General features: G+C 34.8%; 3 protein-coding genes and 1 pseudogene across 5 annotated transcripts; 2 read left to right on the top strand and 2 right to left on the bottom strand.

Moving 5' to 3' along the window:
• Positions 1 to 201: 201 nt before the first annotated feature.
• Positions 202 to 6,999, bottom strand: LOC140964300 (protein S-acyltransferase 10-like). 2 transcript variants are annotated; one of them, XM_073423951.1, is made up of 12 exons: positions 6,765 to 6,878; positions 6,556 to 6,670; positions 6,424 to 6,483; positions 5,679 to 5,753; positions 5,510 to 5,581; positions 5,214 to 5,339; positions 3,406 to 3,439; positions 2,323 to 2,432; positions 2,116 to 2,202; positions 1,862 to 1,945; positions 1,516 to 1,581; positions 202 to 524 (listed from the first exon to the last, which is right to left on the bottom strand). In XM_073423951.1, the coding sequence occupies exons 3-12, from the start codon at positions 6,444 to 6,446 to the stop codon at positions 347 to 349; spliced, it is 855 nt and encodes a 284-aa protein (XP_073280052.1). In that variant the 5' UTR covers positions 6,447 to 6,483; positions 6,556 to 6,670; positions 6,765 to 6,878; the 3' UTR covers positions 202 to 346. The 2 variants fall into 2 exon arrangements, with proteins under 2 accessions (XP_073280052.1, XP_073280051.1); XM_073423950.1 differs by lacking the exon at positions 6,424 to 6,483 and having other exon boundaries at positions 6,765 to 6,999.
• Positions 7,000 to 8,636: 1,637 nt separating this feature from the next.
• Positions 8,637 to 11,514, top strand: LOC140964587 (cation/H(+) antiporter 1-like; annotated as a pseudogene).
• A 460-nt stretch (positions 11,515 to 11,974) lies between these two features.
• Positions 11,975 to 14,728, bottom strand: LOC140965124 (UPF0548 protein At2g17695). Of its 2 annotated transcripts, none has more exons than XM_073425190.1 (5): positions 14,468 to 14,728; positions 14,187 to 14,266; positions 13,918 to 14,094; positions 13,615 to 13,813; positions 11,975 to 12,236 (listed from the first exon to the last, which is right to left on the bottom strand). In XM_073425190.1, exons 2-5 carry the CDS (start codon positions 14,243 to 14,245, stop codon positions 12,057 to 12,059), a joined length of 615 nt encoding a protein of 204 aa, XP_073281291.1. In that variant the 5' UTR covers positions 14,246 to 14,266; positions 14,468 to 14,728; the 3' UTR covers positions 11,975 to 12,056. The 2 variants fall into 2 exon arrangements, with proteins under 2 accessions (XP_073281291.1, XP_073281290.1); XM_073425189.1 differs by having other exon boundaries at positions 14,491 to 14,728.
• Positions 14,729 to 16,870: 2,142 nt separating this feature from the next.
• LOC140964872 (protein DMP3-like) lies at positions 16,871 to 17,797 on the top strand. The gene has a single exon (XM_073424844.1). The coding sequence runs from the start codon at positions 17,006 to 17,008 to the stop codon at positions 17,645 to 17,647; it is 642 nt and encodes a 213-aa protein (XP_073280945.1). The 5' UTR covers positions 16,871 to 17,005; the 3' UTR covers positions 17,648 to 17,797.
• The last annotated feature ends 1,903 nt before the right edge of the window (positions 17,798 to 19,700 follow it).

The following is a 19,700-nucleotide window of genomic DNA, read 5'->3' as shown; positions in this document are numbered from 1 at the left end:
TATAATGTATGACAAGAAATTTGGAGTGTTCCACAAATATAGGTTGTTTCCATCCTACATGACATTACCCCATGATAGAATCAAGGGTCCAAATTTAACCACACATACATAGAATCCACTAATTTTTTTAAAATCACATATGTGTGTGAATCTTGTCCATCCAAACCATGTAGGACAGTGCCTCCACATGTAGCATCGAAGCTACCACAAATATGATACAAGGGACTGTCGCAAGCCTGATTTTAAAATACATATAAGCTTGACACGCATCATTAGTATCAAATCCAAAACAGGTGACTCGTTAAATTAATTTTTTTTTTTAATTAAAATTACGAAACTTGTGGCATCAGCAGCAACGGCAAGATAAAACATCCGAGCATGTGTATGGTCTTGACTTTTCCTCGAGTTCTGCTGCTGTTGGCAAAGCTTCCATCCTGTACATGCCACCGCTTTTGGTACAACAAAGCACTGATAAATTTCTGCGAACTCCTTTATTGAATGGATTCACTCTCTCCGGAATCCCCCTGCAAAATTCAATTGCCGAAATGAAAACTCAGAAGAATATGACGTCACTGCAAGGAAACATGTCGTCTCATATTAATATTTCCAGAAAAAACATCGACAGTTGTTATATGAAGGCTTAACATCAAACCTGGGCCCCTCCGTGTTTCATGATCAAATTTTCAGTTGAGAACGAAAGCAGTACCAAAAGACATAAGAACTACAATATACAAAAGTTTATTATAGGAAGCCAAAGGAAAGTTTTAATAGCTTGTTAGAGTCTTATGTGAACGACTATGGCAAATCATTTGGTCGCTGTATAAACGAAATTGAGGAATACCCAGAAAAAAATTGTCACGTGCTTAGAATTGAATACTAGACTAAATTCCAACTCGAGGCAGCTTGAGCACGACATGATATTTTGTGCTAGGCATGTAAATTCCAAAGGCAAGACTGGTTTATAAACGAATGTCAGACAAAGGTCCAAAATACGTCAATGCTCATCACACCGTATGTCAGAAGTCGCTAATGATTAATCACAAACTCATTAAAAAAGCTAATCACAACAATCTTAAATATTACAATTTGCCCAGAAAAATTTAGTGTTCTTGTTAAATATGATAAATTGCCCAGACAAATTTAGTTTTCTTGTTCGTTACTTCTAAATTATACATAAGATCATATATTTTCTAGATGGTTTTGACGTTAAAATGAAGATAATAACCACAGCATTTCTCCTTGAAAGCCTGAAGCATTACTTTAAGCAACACAAAAAGAAATATATTGACATTTGACATTCATGTGCACGTAATCCGCACACCACCACAACTTAACATCTTTCCACACAAAAATCTGAGATGTCAAAGCAATAAAAGCAATAAAAATATCAATAACACACCCATCTGACATGTGACATGCAAAACTTAAATGCTGGAACACCAAACAAATAAGGAAACTAGAAAATAATCACCATAGTTCTGAATAAAATAGGAGACGCGTGATAAAGAAACCAACCTCAAATACACAATTCGCCGCCTTCTTACAAGTTCATAAGTAGTTTGATTAGTCATAATAAGGTAGCTGTCCCACAGGAAAAAAAAATAAAATAAATTTGATTTCCAAGCAAGGAAGAACATGTTAAAAAGGAAAGAACACACATTATTAGCTACAAGTACTAGCATATGCCAGAAAAGAAGTACAGATGCCCATAAAATGTTTTAAATGGGATCCCTTCAATTTTATAGTCATGCTTTCCCCATGTTTATAGAGATCTTTCACTAGAGCTAGTAACCAGTGTTACCTAAAATTGACCAGAAATTACAAGACGCCAGTAAAAATACCTCCTAAAGATTAGACATACCTGTGAAAAAGGAGCAGCAGGAGCAGAAAAATTAGACATAATGACAAAGAAGCCAACAGTAAGATCATAATTACATCTGCCCACCTGAAGGAAATCCAATTCAGTATTCAAATTCAATCAATGATGAAATTTAAAATGACGAGGTAATCATCTGCGTGAAACAATTAGGTTATGCAAGGTTCAGTATGTGCTTCTTGTTTCTTTCGACAAGCAGAAAAAGTGAGGCACTTTCTCAGGTTCTGAGAGACGCATACCATGCCTTTGATATATGAGATTTAAGGTACAAAATGTACAAAATCCACGTCCAAAGGCACAAGGCTGTTTCTTCACATATGTACCACCTGATGCATCACAAAACGCATTCACATAATACAGCCTCCAACAGTCCAACAAGTTCACAGTAAATCAATACTAGGAAGCATTAATATTAATTGTATAGCAAATGAAAACTACACACTCACCAAAAAAGGCAATGGTTTTCCAGTCCTATGCATGTCCCTAGCCAAACACAATGATGATCAAACTGAAGCACACACTTGTCACAATCATGACAATGCTTGGCCCGTGGAGGCTAATAAAAATTGCAAGCAATGGCATCAGAAATTTGGCACAGGTGAAGCACGAATAATGAAAAAACAAGAGAATAAGTACAAGAAATCTAGAATGTTGTGTCCAAAGTAGGATCATGCTAGGAAGGTCTTTTGACTTCCTTATAGATATTACTTATCAAGTTCCAAAAAAACGGGGAAGGAAAAGAATATTGGTTCTGATATGATTGTTAAGGATTGACCACAAACACAGCATTTACCCCTGATCTCCACGAGCTGCTGCCTCAAATCCCATGCTCAATGTGTGCCCCTCTTACATGGTGCGACCTCTGAGTGAAGGGGCTATTACTAATAATGAGGTCTTGAAACATCATTAGCTTCAGTCTTGTAAATCCAGAAGGTTAGAATTTTTCTTTTCTGTTTTGATAAGTACAGATTTATAGATTATGACAATTTTCGGTTCACACTAGTGAATAGGGTAAAGTAACCCGAGAACTAGAACGAGAAGGAGATTCATTAAAAACTGCTTTTGGGTTTCCTATTCTTATTAATAACAGCCCATCTGATCAACGTAATATAAAATCTATATAAACATTTTGGATATCATTATCGCTTGATATTGAAAGCTGAATTACTGCTATTTCCAAACCAAAATTTTCACTTACTGCTTGAATCAGCTTCTCATATCAAGTTCAATATGGCTTCTTACCTCAATTATATGCTACTCAACCAAAAGATCAGTTGCAATTCATGCTACCGGAATTGAAAACCTAAGGACCTTCAGCATTGATTTGGATTTAGTTGGACTGCTATTATAACTGATAAGATACATTACGAAATTATAGTATAATTTATACAAGATACTAAGGAAATTAGAAAGGCGTTTTGAAAACGACAAAAAAGAATTAAGGTAAAAGTCAAAAGTTCTAATATAGCTTCATCTGAATATAAATGCAAGGATGGAAAAAGGAAAAGATGTTTATCAAAAGATTATACCTGAACGAGACTGCAATACGTGCAGGTCAACTTTCTGGGAAAAAAACGGAGAGAGAAATTATCAGCTGGAAATTGCTTGCTTTTAGTAGAAGAAAATTGAAAACTTCATTTCCCCTATAATTAATATGCTGCATATCATGCTAAGTTTCTATTTGAAAAAGTAAGGATACCTTTCTATCTAGTATAGTCTCAACTCCTAAGAATCTTCCCATCTGTTAGCCTAAGAAAAACTACAAATATGGAGAAAAATAATCTCTATAGTTTAAGGGATACCTTCAGTAGCACAAAGTTTGTTGTTTTATGTAAGTCTAATTCTAAAACATTAAGCACATATACCAAAAAGTATCTCAATGGACAAAATTATCGAAGTAAATACAAGGCAGAAATAAGCAGCAGCAGCATCTACAGTAACTCATATTCGAACAAATGTTTCATATTAACACGAAGAGGGCAACTCATAAACATATGCACAACAAAAAGAAAATAAGTTGTCTAATGGACATATCACAGAGTCCAACTAATACTACGATATAGCCAACACTACTTTGAGAGACATTTTTTTCCTCAATCAGAGAACATGTTTCTCGAAGCATGGTCGGTCCTATGACCAATTTAAGAGAATTCTTTTTCACGAATCTGAAACACACATGTTTTTTTCCAGCAAGTATTAGCATATGCCATGATTAGGAACCAGAAGGTCTCGACTTCATGAAGGAAACAAGAAAAATCAACAAAGAAATGTGCATACTGGACTATAATTTAACAGACCTCACCTACAAATACATTAGTCGCACAAACAAACTTGATCTGGGATCTCAAAATAAAAAATACTATACTTTTTTTAGGGAAAAAATATTCATTTTCTGAATAATGAAGTACCTAATAAACTATGCAGCACGGATACCTTAAATTTTTTTTTTTTTTAAATATCGGATACGGATACAACACGCGGATACGCGTGTCGGATACCTCAAAATCCGTGTCGTTGACTTTGTTTAGGATTGACCAGCCGGATACGTTTTGGACACGGTGAGGACACGCCATGGATACGGCGTGGATACGTTTTTCGGATACGTTTGGGCAAAATGGCAAATATTTAAAAGTTTCAGGGGTTAATTAAAAAAAAATTAAAATTTCTAAGGACTACAAGGAAAATAATTTAAAATAAATTGGGCTGGGCTTTTAAATCCCTAAATAAATTTGTCCGTCTCTTTCATTCTATTTCTGCTCAATACTAAATTTATATAAATACAAATATATATAATACTTATATATATTTTAATGATTGTCGTATCCTAGCCGTATCGTGTCTTATATTTTAAAAATTTGACGTGTCGCCGTATCCGTATCGTATTCGATACGATACTCGTACCCGTACCCATGCAACATAGCTAATAAAGAAAGTAGTTTATTATGAGAAGTAAAGATACAGGAGAAAAGTCAAATCTTGCAACTCCACAGGTCAAGTGGTGAAGCTAAAAGACTGACGATGCTATTCAAGTTCTAAAGATGCACAGTTTCTTCACAGAATCAATTTTCAATGGCATTCAGAAGTTCAGCTCTCTTAATTTTCTGGGTTATACTTTTATTAAGGGAAAGCCCATGATAAATCTTTTGCAAATCTTACATCCATGGCATTCAACAAATAATAAAATGTTATGCATGATTTAATGAAGAAACAATGTTTAAGCCATCAGCCATCATCCATCATCAATAAGAAGCTACAGAAGGACTTCAGTTTACTACTCCAACAAGGTAAGAATTCGCTGCTACAATAATAGTGAAACGAACAAGTAATGCACTATTACCGAAGAGATGATCCATGATGGTAAAGATCCATCACTAGCTTTGTCCAGGCAGTCTCGTTTCCTTTTTGATAGTTCCGTCCATCCACTGTGATTACAACATTACCATTTTTGCTTGAAGCTGGAGGTCTTTCTTTGGCCATTGTGACAATTACACCCACAAACAAGGCAAGTAGAAAAGTTCATGCTTAGTAAAAAATCAAATATGATCTGTGAGAAATATTAACATATGGAATAGTATGATGGCTTCATCTGCCCTTCTGTACTTATTCAGAAGAATCAGAAAGGAACCTGCTTACTTTGAGGCCAATAATGTCCTTCTAGCTGTAGCATCTCTTTCATTGACAATCTTCTGTGCATCAAGTACATAGCTACAATTTTTACGCAAAGAAAAAAGCAGAAGCTTCAACAGACTGATGGAATAAAATAAATAATCTGCTGGCAAGAGTAGATTGTAAATTCAATTACCCGGGAGAAGTTCCAGAGGTAACAAAGTATTGAGCCAGTGTAGCAACAATCAACAATGCATATATAGCAGTGTACCTGCATTTGAAGAGAGAAGGTTGGTCAAGAGAGCTGCAAGACCTTAGGAGGTCCCAAAAGACAACCAAGATCGTGACTTGAAGAGCTAAATGGAAAAGGCCAAGAAAGGGAGCATTATGGTCCCCCCAACAAATGATCTCACATGTAGTGATTATCCAAAATTTGAATCAACTTCGATCACATCATATTCTTTGACAAAGCAAGTCTTTTTAGTCCATGAATCAGCAAAGAGCTACTTCACAACTTCCCGCGATTCAAGCTCCACGGAACCAATAAGTTCCAGGTTCAGGAATTTGTTTGACTCCATTGAGAGTTGATGTCATTTTTCCGGAAGATTTTCTTGAAGGACCATGATGTGCTTTTAATATGTTTGATATCAGAAAAGTTAACTTCCAAACTAAACTTCGAGCTCGTCTTTAGTAAAATGGAAAGTAAACTCCATTACGCAAGAGCTTCAGAAGATTATAATACATTTAAGAAAAAAAATCACATAATTATAAACCCATTGGATAGAAGCTCAAAAAAAGTGTAGTTCTAACCATTTTTGCTCTATCTTGGCCATGTATTTATTTTAGCTGATCTAATAATTTATGATAGTAGTTTCAATAATCATAATTGAGTTGCACACCAAATTCAACAGAACCAATACAGTGATACATCTACAGTTTACGCCATGGATAATCGAATGTACATATGCAATCACTGATTTCGAACCCAAAACGAATACTTCCTGAAAAATTCACCTGAAAATTATGTACAAACTACAAACTAAAATTGTAGAACACCAAGAAAATTACATTACCATGGTTCTTGTTTGGTCTTCTCAATCAAATCGTGGTCAAGCAAAAATAAAACCCCAATAAAAATCAGATGCAGGCCCACCAATGCTAGTTTCAATGACAACGCAGATCGGCGAACTAAAACAAAACAGAATCTTCCATCAAAACTAAATTTATCAAATACTCTAATGAATCAATTTGAATGAAGAATTAAATTAAAAAAGACAGTAACCAGGATCCGAAAGGCAAGGGAATAGGCGGAAGCAGCGGTCGGAGGCACGAGCCCATGTGTCGCGGAGGGAGCCGCCGCACCAGGCAACCATTGTTCTCTCAGCTCATCAGGCAACTCAATTGTACGTATATTTAAGAGAAAACGACGGCGTATGAGCTTTGTCTGCAGTTGCGCGGCATTATCACTTGTTAGTTGTTATCCATTTGGGTATGGCCCATCAAAAGAAAAATGTATTTGGTGTTTTATTTGACAAGAATATTGCTTAATATTTTTATATCAGTTTTTTATAAAATAAGGTAAATAATTATGAATATATATGTGTATATATATATATATTCAAAATATTTCTCTCAAATTTCAAAATACATACACATGCTTATACCTATTGCTCGCGTTGCTTGTTTATACAATTGAAATATTTATCTAAATATGATCTATTTTGTTATTATTAAATAAAGGATTTTTCTATATATATTTATATTTATCAAGAGTGATGACATATCTAAAAATTTAAAATATAAATAAAGATATGACTGAATTTTAAAATATAGATAAAGATAACATTGAAGATTTATTTAAAAAAATTTTAAGGTAAAAAAAAAAAAATTTAAGTGAGTCTCATGTGAGACCGTCTCACGGATCTTAATCTGTGAGACGAGTCAACCCTACCCATATTCACAATAAAAAGTAATACTCTTAGCATAAAAAGTAAAACTTTTTCATGGATGACCCAAATAAGATATCCGTCTCACAAATACGACCCGTGAGACCGTCTCACACAAGTTTTTGCCAAAATTTAATCAATAAAACTACACAAAGAGTGTATAATTTTAATTTCAAATAAAACTTTAGCAAATCAATTAAAAAATTGTTAGAATAGGAGTTTCAACTTTAATTAAATAGTGATATATATAAATCATATGATATAATTTATTAAGCAAAACTAGAATTTGGATTGACACTAATCAACATCAATTTTTTAATTTTTTAGAAAAATAAATTTTCCATTAAAATTTGTATCAGAAAAATAATGTTGGGTTTCTTGTTTGACTATTTGGTAGAATAAGTTATTAGGATTATAAAAAAAAATCACTGCATGGTTTTTTCTTCTTGCAAATTTTTAGAATTTTCTTTGTGTGTGCGTGTGTGATTTTCCGGGGAAAAAAATGTGTACGCAAAATTAACGCGAGACAGACTATCCATCTAAAAAATTCAGTCGATACATCAAATTTTCGTGCAAAAAAATCCCATGAGGACAAAAATTTATTACTTTTTTCTTTAGATTAATTTTGCTCATTGGATGAAATAATTAGTGGCTTTATTATAAATATTAACGAAGCTATATTTTTCTTAAATAAAATTAAATGATTTCAAACCAAAATCAAATCTGATACAGAAAATAAGTAATTTCATCCGTTGAACACGGCCATCCATCACTAAATTTGGAAAGTAAAGTTTATCAAACTTCCGTGCACCACCTCCTTCTCCCTTCTTTAGCCAAATCGCATGATGTTGGACACCTAAAAATAGCAACAAAAAGAAAGTGTGCAGAGAGTTTCAAGAAAAGTGAGTTAAAAATAATGCAGGCTGCTGTATCCCATTTGTAGCCATGTACACCTAAATCACAACAAATCCAATAGGTTCTTAATCTGTTCCCTTTTCTTCAGTTTCACTAAAATGGATAACTCAAACAATATAGAGCATGCAAAAGTGGAGAACTATTCAATCCCGTTCTTACAACGGGAACACAAGTTTTTTGCCTTCTGGTGATCTAACATTTCTTTCAACTTTTCCTCAAGCCCTTAGGCCAACCGGCGCCGGTTGCGCAGATTCTAGTAAGTACGTCATCGAAATCACATAGGTATTTTGTTCATGTACATTATTATTGTTACATTGGCTATTCTCGTTAATAGATATGTGACAAATTGGATGAATAGGACCCAAAAACACCTTAAAAACACTTGAGTTATTCATACTTTTGGGAAATTGTATATGTTGCAGCAATGATCATGGAGACTAGTGGATTCAGTAGCATAATAGATTGTTTCCTCGTCGGATCGATGTTTCCAAGAGGAGACAAAGTGACTCGTACACTCCGGCCTGTCTAAACTCTCGTATTAGGTTCACAACTTTATACTTCCCATATACTTTGGATACTCGGGGTTCAAGGCAGATGTGACTCTTACAAACAGTTTTCGAAACTTTTCCATCATCGCGATGGTTATCTTATTGAGCATCGGAGGGAAGATCACTGGGACATTAGCCGTTTGTGTTCACTTGAAAATCCCTTCGAATGAAGGGGTTCTTCTTGCTTTCTTGATGAACTTGAAGGGGCACGTTGATTTGCTTGCCTTGACAATAAACGTGCAACTTTATAAAGTAAGTTCGTTCTTCTAACTTAGCCTCTTCTCGTGTTAGTGTAAATGCCTGTAACGTGCATACACCTTAAAATATGCCATGCACTGGAACATTCATATTTAATGTTTTCAAGAGCAAGATGCGCAATTACTATTTGATTTGATTATGATTTAGACGTAGAAAAGATTATCCACCACTTTTATCTTGATAATATCAACTACATAAATAGCTGACATTCATACTTCCGATTTAGGGGACATTAATAATTTTGCTTCCGGTCATTCTGTTGTGGATACAAGCTTTTGTAATTGAATCACATATATTCCTATAAAAATTTATGCTGTTTTGAGCAAAGGATACATAAATGTTGGGCAGGCTATGTCAGGCCAAATATTTTACAACCTGATGATGGCTCCAATAGTAATCAATTCTTTGATCTGGGGACCTTTGATAGCCCTCATGGTAAGAAGAGAGAGCGAAATTTTTTGCTATAAGCATATAGCCTTTGAATTCCAATCCCCAAAAAATGAACTAAAACTCTTGGCTTGTGTATACGGCCCTCGCCCTGTTGCAACGATGATAGGACTAATAGTTACATCTAAAGGGCCAGAAAATGTCGCCATAACACCTTACTTGATGCACCTAATCGAGCTACCTGAGAGGAGAAAAACAAACTTACTATACAATCAAAAAGAAGAAGATGAGCTAAGTGATGATGATGATTATGGTGGGAATGACGTGGTGGAAATAAACGAGGCAGTGGATATATTTTGTACTGAGACCGGGGTGACGATTCATCAGGTTAAAACAGTGTCGCCCTTTGCTAGTATGCACGCTGATGTCTGCGAGTTTGCTGAGGATATAAGAGCATCTGTAATAGTTCTCCCATTTCACAAGCACCAATACCTCAGGTTCTGGATCATTGCAGCATGTGGCAACATTATTTTTTGGTAGGCCAGATGATCGGGAGGCGTTGGGATTCAGTGAAAGGATTGGGATGCATCATCATATAAACCTTACTATTATAAGGTTCTTGCATGTATCAGAGAAGATGCAAGAAATAGGGGTTAATGTAGCTCACAAGGAACATGATATTTTGATGGTGAAATCGACCCATGAGACAGAGAATGACTTCGATAATGCGGCGTTGGCTGAGTTTTACAATAGGTACGTCAAGATACTGATCTTGTGGAAAAGTTGCTTTGTAAAGCCATCGATACATTTCAGTAGAGCACACACATTACAGAAAATTCTTGAATTCAACATGTGTAGCACATGATTAGTATCTAGTCAATACTGGTCGCACAATGTCATATAGTCACTGTATGATTATATTTGTAGAATCTTTCATCTTCCTTATACAGATAACTATAATTACAAATAATCATATGAGTCAGATCTTTTAAATCGTACGGGTAACACGAGAATCATATTTTGTCCGATATATCATATAGATGACCACACCTGATATTTACCCCTAGCAATAACTTTCAACAATTGCATGTATGTACCAATTACAAGATTGAGCATGCGTAGTTGCATCTAAAGCTATAGTTATTCTAAGTATTGTATTTCAAATTGTATTGCATATATAACCATAAATGACAATAAACAAATGCTACTCATGTAACTCACAACCTAAGCCATTGATGTGTGGATCCCTCCATCCCACCGACTTTCTCACTGGATTTCTTCAAGTTCTTTAACTGTGTTTTTGAGGGGCTGTGAACATAACGTGTAACATATATAATTTTTTTTTTTTTTACAGTAATCAAGATCTTGTGATTTTTTCTGTAGGTATGTAACATCAGGTCAAGTAGGGTATGTAGAGAAGCATGTGGAAAATGGTGGGGAGACTGCAAATGTATTGAGAGATATGGCTGATATGTATTCAATGTTTATAGTTGGAAAGGGAAGAAGAGGGAACTCGATACTAACAACAGGTTTAAGTGATTGGGAAGAATGCCAAGAGCTTGGTAAAATAGGGGATTTGTTAGCTTCTTCAGATTTTGAACTTAGTAGTTCTGTTTTAGTTATTCAACAGCATAGACCTTCTAACAATCTATAGCAAGATCTATGTAGCACGGATACCTTAAATTTTTTTTTTTTGAAGTATCGGATACGGATACGACACGGATACGGATACGCACGTCATATACCTGAAAATCCGTGTCGTTGACTTTGTTTATGGTTGACCAGCCGGATACATTTTGGACACGGCGTGGATACGTTTTTCGGATACGTTTGGGTAAAATTGCAAATATTTAAAAGTTTTAGGGGTTAATTAAAAAAGTTAAAATTTCTAAGAACTAAAAGGAAAATGATTTAAAATAAACTGGGCTGGGCTTTTAAATCCCTAAATACATTTGTCCGTCTCTTTCATTCTATTTCTTAAATAAAAACAGTCTAAGGCCATATGATTCAACAAATAGTTTTTTGAAGTTGCAATTGCTCATAAGTTGTGCAAGAAAAGCTTTTCAAAATATATTTGATAATTGTTCTTCACGATACTCACATAAAGACCTACAGAAAAAATACCACATTTGGTGAACACAAAGGCATTGCTCCAACTTCAAGTGACATTTTCAAAGAGTACATTAATCTTCTTAATCACCATGCCAGAAGAGAAAGATTTGCAAATATCCCGTGGTATGGGAAAAATAGCGAAAAAGATCTCATTCTAAAAACATAGACATACCTAAATTGCTCCAATGGAACCCACAACCTAATTTACAAAATAGTATATGTACAAACAGTTAGTACAATACAGACGCCAAATGCATTCATATGCCATAATATAAATGCATAGAAATATAAAACACTTACAGCTACCAAATGCCAACATTTCATATAAAACTTGATTTATTAAGCCAAAAGGTAAAATAGTACATCTCAGATGAGAGAGTTCTCCAAGTCTAAACATAGCACATGTACCTATGCAGATAAATGTTTCTTCATAGCAGTTGTAGATTCGTGAGCAAATTTCTTTTGACTATAACATACATAAGGGTACCCGATCAGCGAGAGAAAGTTGGCAGGCTTGGAGAATGAAAGTATTTCATACCAGACATCTTCCTTTTCGTCCATTGTGATTGAGAACCGTTCTTCTCCTGCCTGTGTAAAAACAAATAAAGTGTTACCATTGACTTCTATTATTTCATATGTGTGCAATTCGAACAACAGGCTTGACATGCAAACGATTTCGGATATTAGGACATATGATTAAAAAATGCAAAAGGAAAAAGACTACGGTTCTATAACTTTATGCACCTGAAAAAGTAAACGGAGGTTGACTTATATGAAGTGTTAAAAAAAGTGACATGATGCCGTGTTCATAAATGCACAAATACACATATTAGGAATCTCAAATCGAATATATTTTATTACCGTGATGAGATTGTGATAAGTAATTTAATTGTAGTTGGATTTGACTATTATGCCTATATGTAGAGTACAAAAAGGGATGTAAGTGGATCTATGATAACAATGTCATATCTTCTCATAGAGTTATACATTGTTTGGCCTATATGTAGAGGACAATAAGGGATGTAAGTGGATCTATGATAACAATGCCGTATATTGTCATAGAGTTATACATTGTTGGTATATTTTTAGAATGAAGACAAATCAAAACACCATAAAATATCTGCTAATCGATAGAAACCATATTATTTCTATATGCAGGTGAGCAAGGGTGACGCATATAGTTCAGTCTCACTACAAAGAATCTGATCCCTGAAAAAAAATTTAAACTTCAAACTTCCCAGTGAAACTATTGATCTCGTTGCCACAATTTGTTTAAAAAAATTAATCAAATGATGGTGCACGGTGCACCAATTACAGAATAAGTATTAGCTCGTACTGAAAAATATGAACGAATTGTGTATCGTAGACATTTGAAAAATGAAGTATTGAACAAAATATTTCTTAATCTTTTGCTGAGAGAAGTGTGGAAGAAAAACCATAAACTCAGAAATACAATGTATCTCTATCCAACAACTACCAAAAGTTGGTTGACTATCCCATAGAATTCAGAGATCACCTCCAGTTATCTTTTTTTTTTTCTCAATCTGCCCTAATAGGTGTTATTTTTAAATTATCTCTGAATGTATCATTTGATATGCTAAAATTTGCCTCTTTCTCTTCTCAACCATCATTACCAGTCCAATCACCCAAGTTATCTCTGTCTCTGTACACACACACACATGTTCTATTTCATTCACGATTTTAATTTAAAATATACTGTGATTACATCAAGTAATTTTTTTGAAACATCCGGTGCCATTGATCTCAATATGTTCAAATATCCAGCAAAAATATCTCATGTCCGCTCTAGTTAGACACGGTAAACCTCGTAATTTATTCATGTTTTTAATAACAAAATATAAACTTAAAACAAAGACTGGACGCAACCCCGTCATAAAAAATTAAAAGCTCTCATAAGGTGGTTAAAACCATAAGGTCTAAAGCAGAAAAAAGTAATAGAATCTACCAGCAGGTGTCCTTGAAGAGTTCCGCTGCCAAAACTGAACGAAACTGTGGTGTCTTTTAGGTCCCTAGACTCATTAACATACACTATTTCCAAAGGCATCAAAATCCATGGGAGAAATTGCTTAGTACACACACAAAACTTTACCCCACTCTGAATGGGAGTCTTGGGATCAACAAATGCCCAGTTCAAGCTAAAATGCCTGCAAAATAATTGTGATATGCAATCAAAATAAGAGTACTGATTTACATATGATGAATAATGCCAATCGATCAATCATGAGTAGGCAAGGAATTCTTTATGAACCTCCAATTCTGAAGCGCACATTTTCCTTTCTCAAAAGTCTCAAGACCTGAACCAACTAAAACACGGGCATGGTTAACAAAAAAACCAGTCTTTGATAGCTCCTCGTCTTGTTTAAGAGCAAATGCAGGCTTAGCTGTGGCACCTTTATGACTAATATCATAATTAAGGGCACTAGACCTGATATAAAGGCACAATACATAAAATATAATTCAGTGACACTGTACTGCGGATAAAATGGTGCCAATTTCTAAAAAATGGAATCTTTTTACTTGTTTACGCATGTCTCCTGTTCTTGACTAGTTGGATGAGACCAGGACCAGAAAATCATCTTTCCCAAAACGAAAAGTTCCTAACAGAAACTTTTTTTCAAACAAAATGTTAAGCATAAACTACATGAAACTTATCCTAAAATTCAATTCAAACATATAAAAAAAAACAACAACAACTCAACTCCCATCATTTGGAACAATCAAACAGAGAGAGAAAAGGGAAATAATCAACAACGGAAGGACGAAAGATGTGGAAACAAAAGGATCAAATTAATTTGTACCAAATAGTTTCATTCCTCCTCACCTACAATTTCTCACGTCACGCCTACTCGCCAAAACGTCCTCGAGAACTCTCTATACACCGGTTGATATGGTATGAAGTGTTGGTAGTTGCCGAAGCTTGGGAGTTAATTTATATAAAGTTCGGAGGTAAATTTATATCGGATTCGTAGGACTGCGCAGGGATATAGGGTGGGCTATTATATCCCCACTCGACAATGGAGCTTCCGGCTGTAGATTATTCGGCAGCATAGAACCAACGGCCACTGTATCTTTTTATTTATTATAATCATTTTTTTTTAATAATTTACTACTTGTGTTTGAGTGCACACTTTATTTATAATAATAACTAGCTCGAAAATATATTGACAGAAATGATTATGTGAATTTAATTTCATATTTATTCCACTGCACCTAGAATCACGTTATTTCGTGTATAAATTTAGGTAAGCTTGATTGATGTGGTAAGATAAATGAAGACAAAATATATAGAGATAATAAAAAATAATTTGTATATAAAATATAGTTTTGTTATCTTGCCCACCAATCGTGTCAAGTTCTGTGTCCACCGATGAAGTATCACTCAACTATTATAAATACAATTTTGATATGATTAATCATATACAATTTTGATATGATTAATCATAATAGATAAGTAACACGTTATTGGTAGACACAGAAGTTGGTACGGTTGGTAGACAACATAATAAAACTATATAAAATATACAATTAGTAACAAATATGATATTTATAACTGATTAATATAAAAAAATAAAAAATAAGGATGAGATTTTGGTAACGAAATGACCAAAATTATCTTCGCATTTGTCCTACATGTCCGGCCTCATTTCCCATTTATGGAGGCAAACGCTCGTTCTTATAATATTTCAAGTTCCACGTTTCGATTGTTCTACCGGTTAGGATGATTATTGCATCCCAATAAACATTATGAAAATAAAATGAAACTTCCTAAACATAATTTATGTAAGTATAAAACCAAAAGGAATTCTAGAAAAATTAAAATTTAACAAAGTTGATAAAAATAAATTCTAGAAACTAGATTAAGGAAATGAAAATGCTTGAGAATGACTAGAATTTGCAGAGTAATTGCAAGTGATGATTTGTTAAGTTGTTTGAGATCTTTTTTTTTAGATCGATCCCTTCTTTTTGTTCTGTCATACTTCTTTGCGGTACTCTCCTTATTCCCCATTATCATTTGACCATGCATAACTGATCGTGTGCAGAAGTGGCCTTCTATTTTCTTTCAAAATTTCATGACTTGTGACTAAAAATTTATTTTTAGCGCAAACAAATGCTCCTCACAAGGGCCATAAATTCCTGAATATAAGCATTTTACTGCATTGAGGCCCAAAAGTAGCTTTTAGTCACTTGGACAATGACTCTGCAATAAGAAAGCCCAACCATTAAATTCAAAAAACCATTCAATTAGGGTTTGTTGTGTAATTCAACCAAAAACCCCTTTGGTTGTGCTAGTTTTCCTCACACATATGCCGTGACTCAAAGTCTACCATCATCATTGGGATTTTGCAAATCGTTTTTCAGTACTGTGCCACCACATTTTTTGTCTCCAACCTCGCACCATAATGTTGTTTGTCAGTTTACCCAAATGAAAATTAATAAATATTGGCCTGGTAAGAATGGTGATAACATTGGAAGGAGAAATAAGCAATGCAAAATTAGATGGGCGAGGCATATTTGACGACATTTTTTTAACAGCATAATTGACATAATTTAAGATAATTATAAGTAAATATATGATATATTGTATTATTAAAATGAAGTTTTGAGTAACTTTTTTCATATAATATTATATTATATAACTTTATGATGAAAAATTTGCAAATTGGTTCAAACTTTTAAAATGGTGTAAAAACACAAACTTGGTTCCAATTAAGCTGAAATCAAACGATGCAAAAGCCGATAATATTCCTCATCCACCACTCAATATGGTAAGGATATATAATTTTATAGGTAATTAATAATTTACATTAATTTGGTGATTGCCAATAGTTCATGGAACAAGTTTGGTTTTAATTTCAACTTTAAGTAAATATGTATCAACTTAGGTACTAAATCAATATATGTTGAATATGAAAAATGAATTTCTTTCTTTCGTAATAGTAAAAATTATCCAATAGCCATCAATTCCCCTCCAAAATGTAATTTTGAAGAATTTAAACGTGTATTGAGAAGCCACCTCCAAACTTTTAAAACGTGTACATGAATTTAAAAAGATAGTCTCAATTCTCAAAACTCAAAAGCTGCAAGAATATGTTGGCAAGATTATCATGTTGATTTGGACATTTCTCGGAAGCTTAGCTTGTCAAAGTGTGTTTCTTGGAAGAAATTTCAATATAATACAACCACTCAACGCAACGCAGCCCATACCCCGTATTCTCTTGAAAAAGATCACCTCCACCGTTATATATTTCGTCCCGACTTACAAGATCAAAAACCCAATAAAATTTCCCCCCACAAGAATCAACCAAAGCCATTCCATAAAAGATCAAGATCAAATCATGTCCCTCAGACAAAGATCAGCATCCTCCAACCAACCATCCTCCGCCGAGGCCATCCCGACTCCGCCCCTCGTCCCTGCACCGGCAGGGCCCCGGAGCGCCATCTCTCAAGCCTTAGAAAGCACCGCACACCTAGCCAACCTCCTTCCCACGGGAACCTTGTTGGCCTTCCAACTCCTAACACCAGCCTTCACCAACGGCGGCTCGTGTGACCCCACCACGCGTTCGTTGACCATTATTCTCCTCTCTGTGCTCTCTATTTCTTGCCTACTCGCCTCTTTCACGGATAGTTTCAGGGCATCAGACGGGATTGTCCATTACGGGTTCGCGACGTTTAAAGGGTTGTGGCTGTTTGACAATCCAAATTACAACCCTGACGCATCTTACAAGTTGCCTGATCTGAGCAAGTATAGGCTGAATTTCATTGATGTGATTCACGCAGTTCTGAGTTGTCTTGTGTTTGGTGTTGTGGCTTTGAGGGATAAGAATGTGGTGAGTTGCTTGTATCCTACACCTGGGCGTGAAGCTCAGGAAGTTCTGGACATTGTTCCTATTGGAGTTGGGCTTATTTGTAGCTTGTTATTCGTGATTTTCCCGACCAGGAGACATGGTATTGGTTTCCCTGTTACTCGGGATACATGAACTATTTTCTTTTCGATTTGAGCAATAACATCGACACATTGTAATTTTATTTTGAAAGGGCTTATAGTTACAATGTCTTGTAATGGATTTCTACATGCAGTTGTTATAAGAACTCGTTGTATAATCATGTTTACGCGGCCTAGGCGTGCCAAAGATGATACTTAAAAATTAGAAATCTAGAGATTATTAAGCAACAATAATGTGATGGGAGCAAGAAGTACCCCAGCAGTTCCTAATTACGTCAAGCAAACCCCAGCAGTTTCTAATTACGTCAAGTAAAATGCATCTGACTTGGAAGATAAATTTTTTCAAAGAAAATAGGAAAAAAAAATGTTGTTTACAAGTCAATATAATTGGTTTCCAACTGTAATGTCTGGCCCCCATTCTGCTCAATGTGATCTTCAAGGGGTGAAAAAGCTTTTCCAAACAAGTTAAAAGATCATCACGAGAGACCTTATATATCCTTGAATTTGATTTGATTGCATGCTAGAATGTGTACGATCGAGCTATCATGCAGGCCTCAATCTATATAATTAAACAAAATAAATTCATTAAAACAAGATTGCATGAAATAATGTATACCTAAATTTCCAGAATTGGCAAGTCCTATATATATAGTTGTGTAATCAACATTTGTGCACGAGATCTGAATAATTATAAAACAAAATTATAAAATATATATTCACTCCGTAAAGATATATAGAGAGAAACATAAATCATTTTCCCAAATAAAATGCCCATATAATAACATCGATTATGGAATCAAAAATATTCATGGCACATGCTTATATACCTCACCCTCAAAATTGCGAAAGCATCGTAGGCCAATGAATTAATACTTACATCAAGATTCAACAACATCGAGGTAATACTAGGTTTAACCAACATGGGAAATTAAAGTACATGTACCTTAAAGAAATCAAACAACAAAGTACCTGAACACACAATCACCTCAAAAAGCACGACCTTTTGTTCGAGAGTAATCAATCCCAATACATGTAAGCAGATGCATTAGTGCTTAGAAGACTAGAAGAGGATCCCTTTTTTCCTAAAGGAAGCCCCAATGAGTGGAATAATAGGCTTCCTTTTGGTCAATTTCCTTTCCCTTTTCCTTCCCAGAAATGGACCTTAGCTTCCTCCTTTTCTCCAACGCTTTCCCTTTTCTTCTCTTCCTCCCTCGGTATATTTCCATAATCAATAGTACTCTCCCCTCGTACAGATATCAATACCGCCGATGTCATGGCTGCCTCTGCACGTGCTAACTTAGACATGTTTTTGTGGAGCTCATCTTTCAATGAAGCCAACCCAACCTCAGCCTCAATTTCTCTTTCCTTCAGTAACTGAAGTTCCACCTTGGTTTTCTTCTAACTCAATCTTGAGTTTGTCAACGGTCTCTGCGAGTTAAGTACAGCTATAAATCGAAACTGGGGCTTGCTGAAGAGTACTTCCATAATGATTCTTTCTCCAAGTTATGCGGGCTTGCTGTGAAGGGTTTACGAGAGTAAATCTCGCCCACCAACGACTGCTCACCAAATAAGGCTCCGCATCCTTAACAGAGGAAAATGGGTGGGAAGTATCAATGTTGGACGATATATCAAAGTCTTTTAAAACAGTTGAGACCATGCACGTATGACTATACATTTTGATATTCTAGTTCATATAATGCAACTGTCATAAATGTTCTGAAATTGTCGTTGATTTTGACGAGGATCTAAATGATATTTTGATTCTCAAATGTATTCAGCTAATCATATCATACTTGCATGATCGATATATATGAAAAGTTTGTGTCACAGTAAAGTTGATCAATTCTAACTAAATTTCCATTGGAAGTCAACCACCTAAAAACTTTTAGGCCATATAGATAAAACCAAACCAAAAGGAATAAACAATGAATGGATGCAAACCTTCATAGTCTAAAAAAAAGAAAGAAAGAAGCAATTTTCCCTAAAAACTGATGAAAGAAATATATCAAGCAGACACATGCATAGCAATAATATTTGTCAAAATTCATGATATCTGCAATTTTCAGGTTAATCATAGAAATACGGTT

The sequence above is a fragment of the Primulina huaijiensis genome, chromosome 18, assembly GCF_012295235.1.
Source record: "Primulina huaijiensis isolate GDHJ02 chromosome 18, ASM1229523v2, whole genome shotgun sequence".
NCBI classification, from domain to species: domain Eukaryota; kingdom Viridiplantae; phylum Streptophyta; class Magnoliopsida; order Lamiales; family Gesneriaceae; genus Primulina; species Primulina huaijiensis.
Note: the sequence above shows the minus strand (reverse complement) of the source record. Positions and strands in the feature narration are given on the sequence as shown.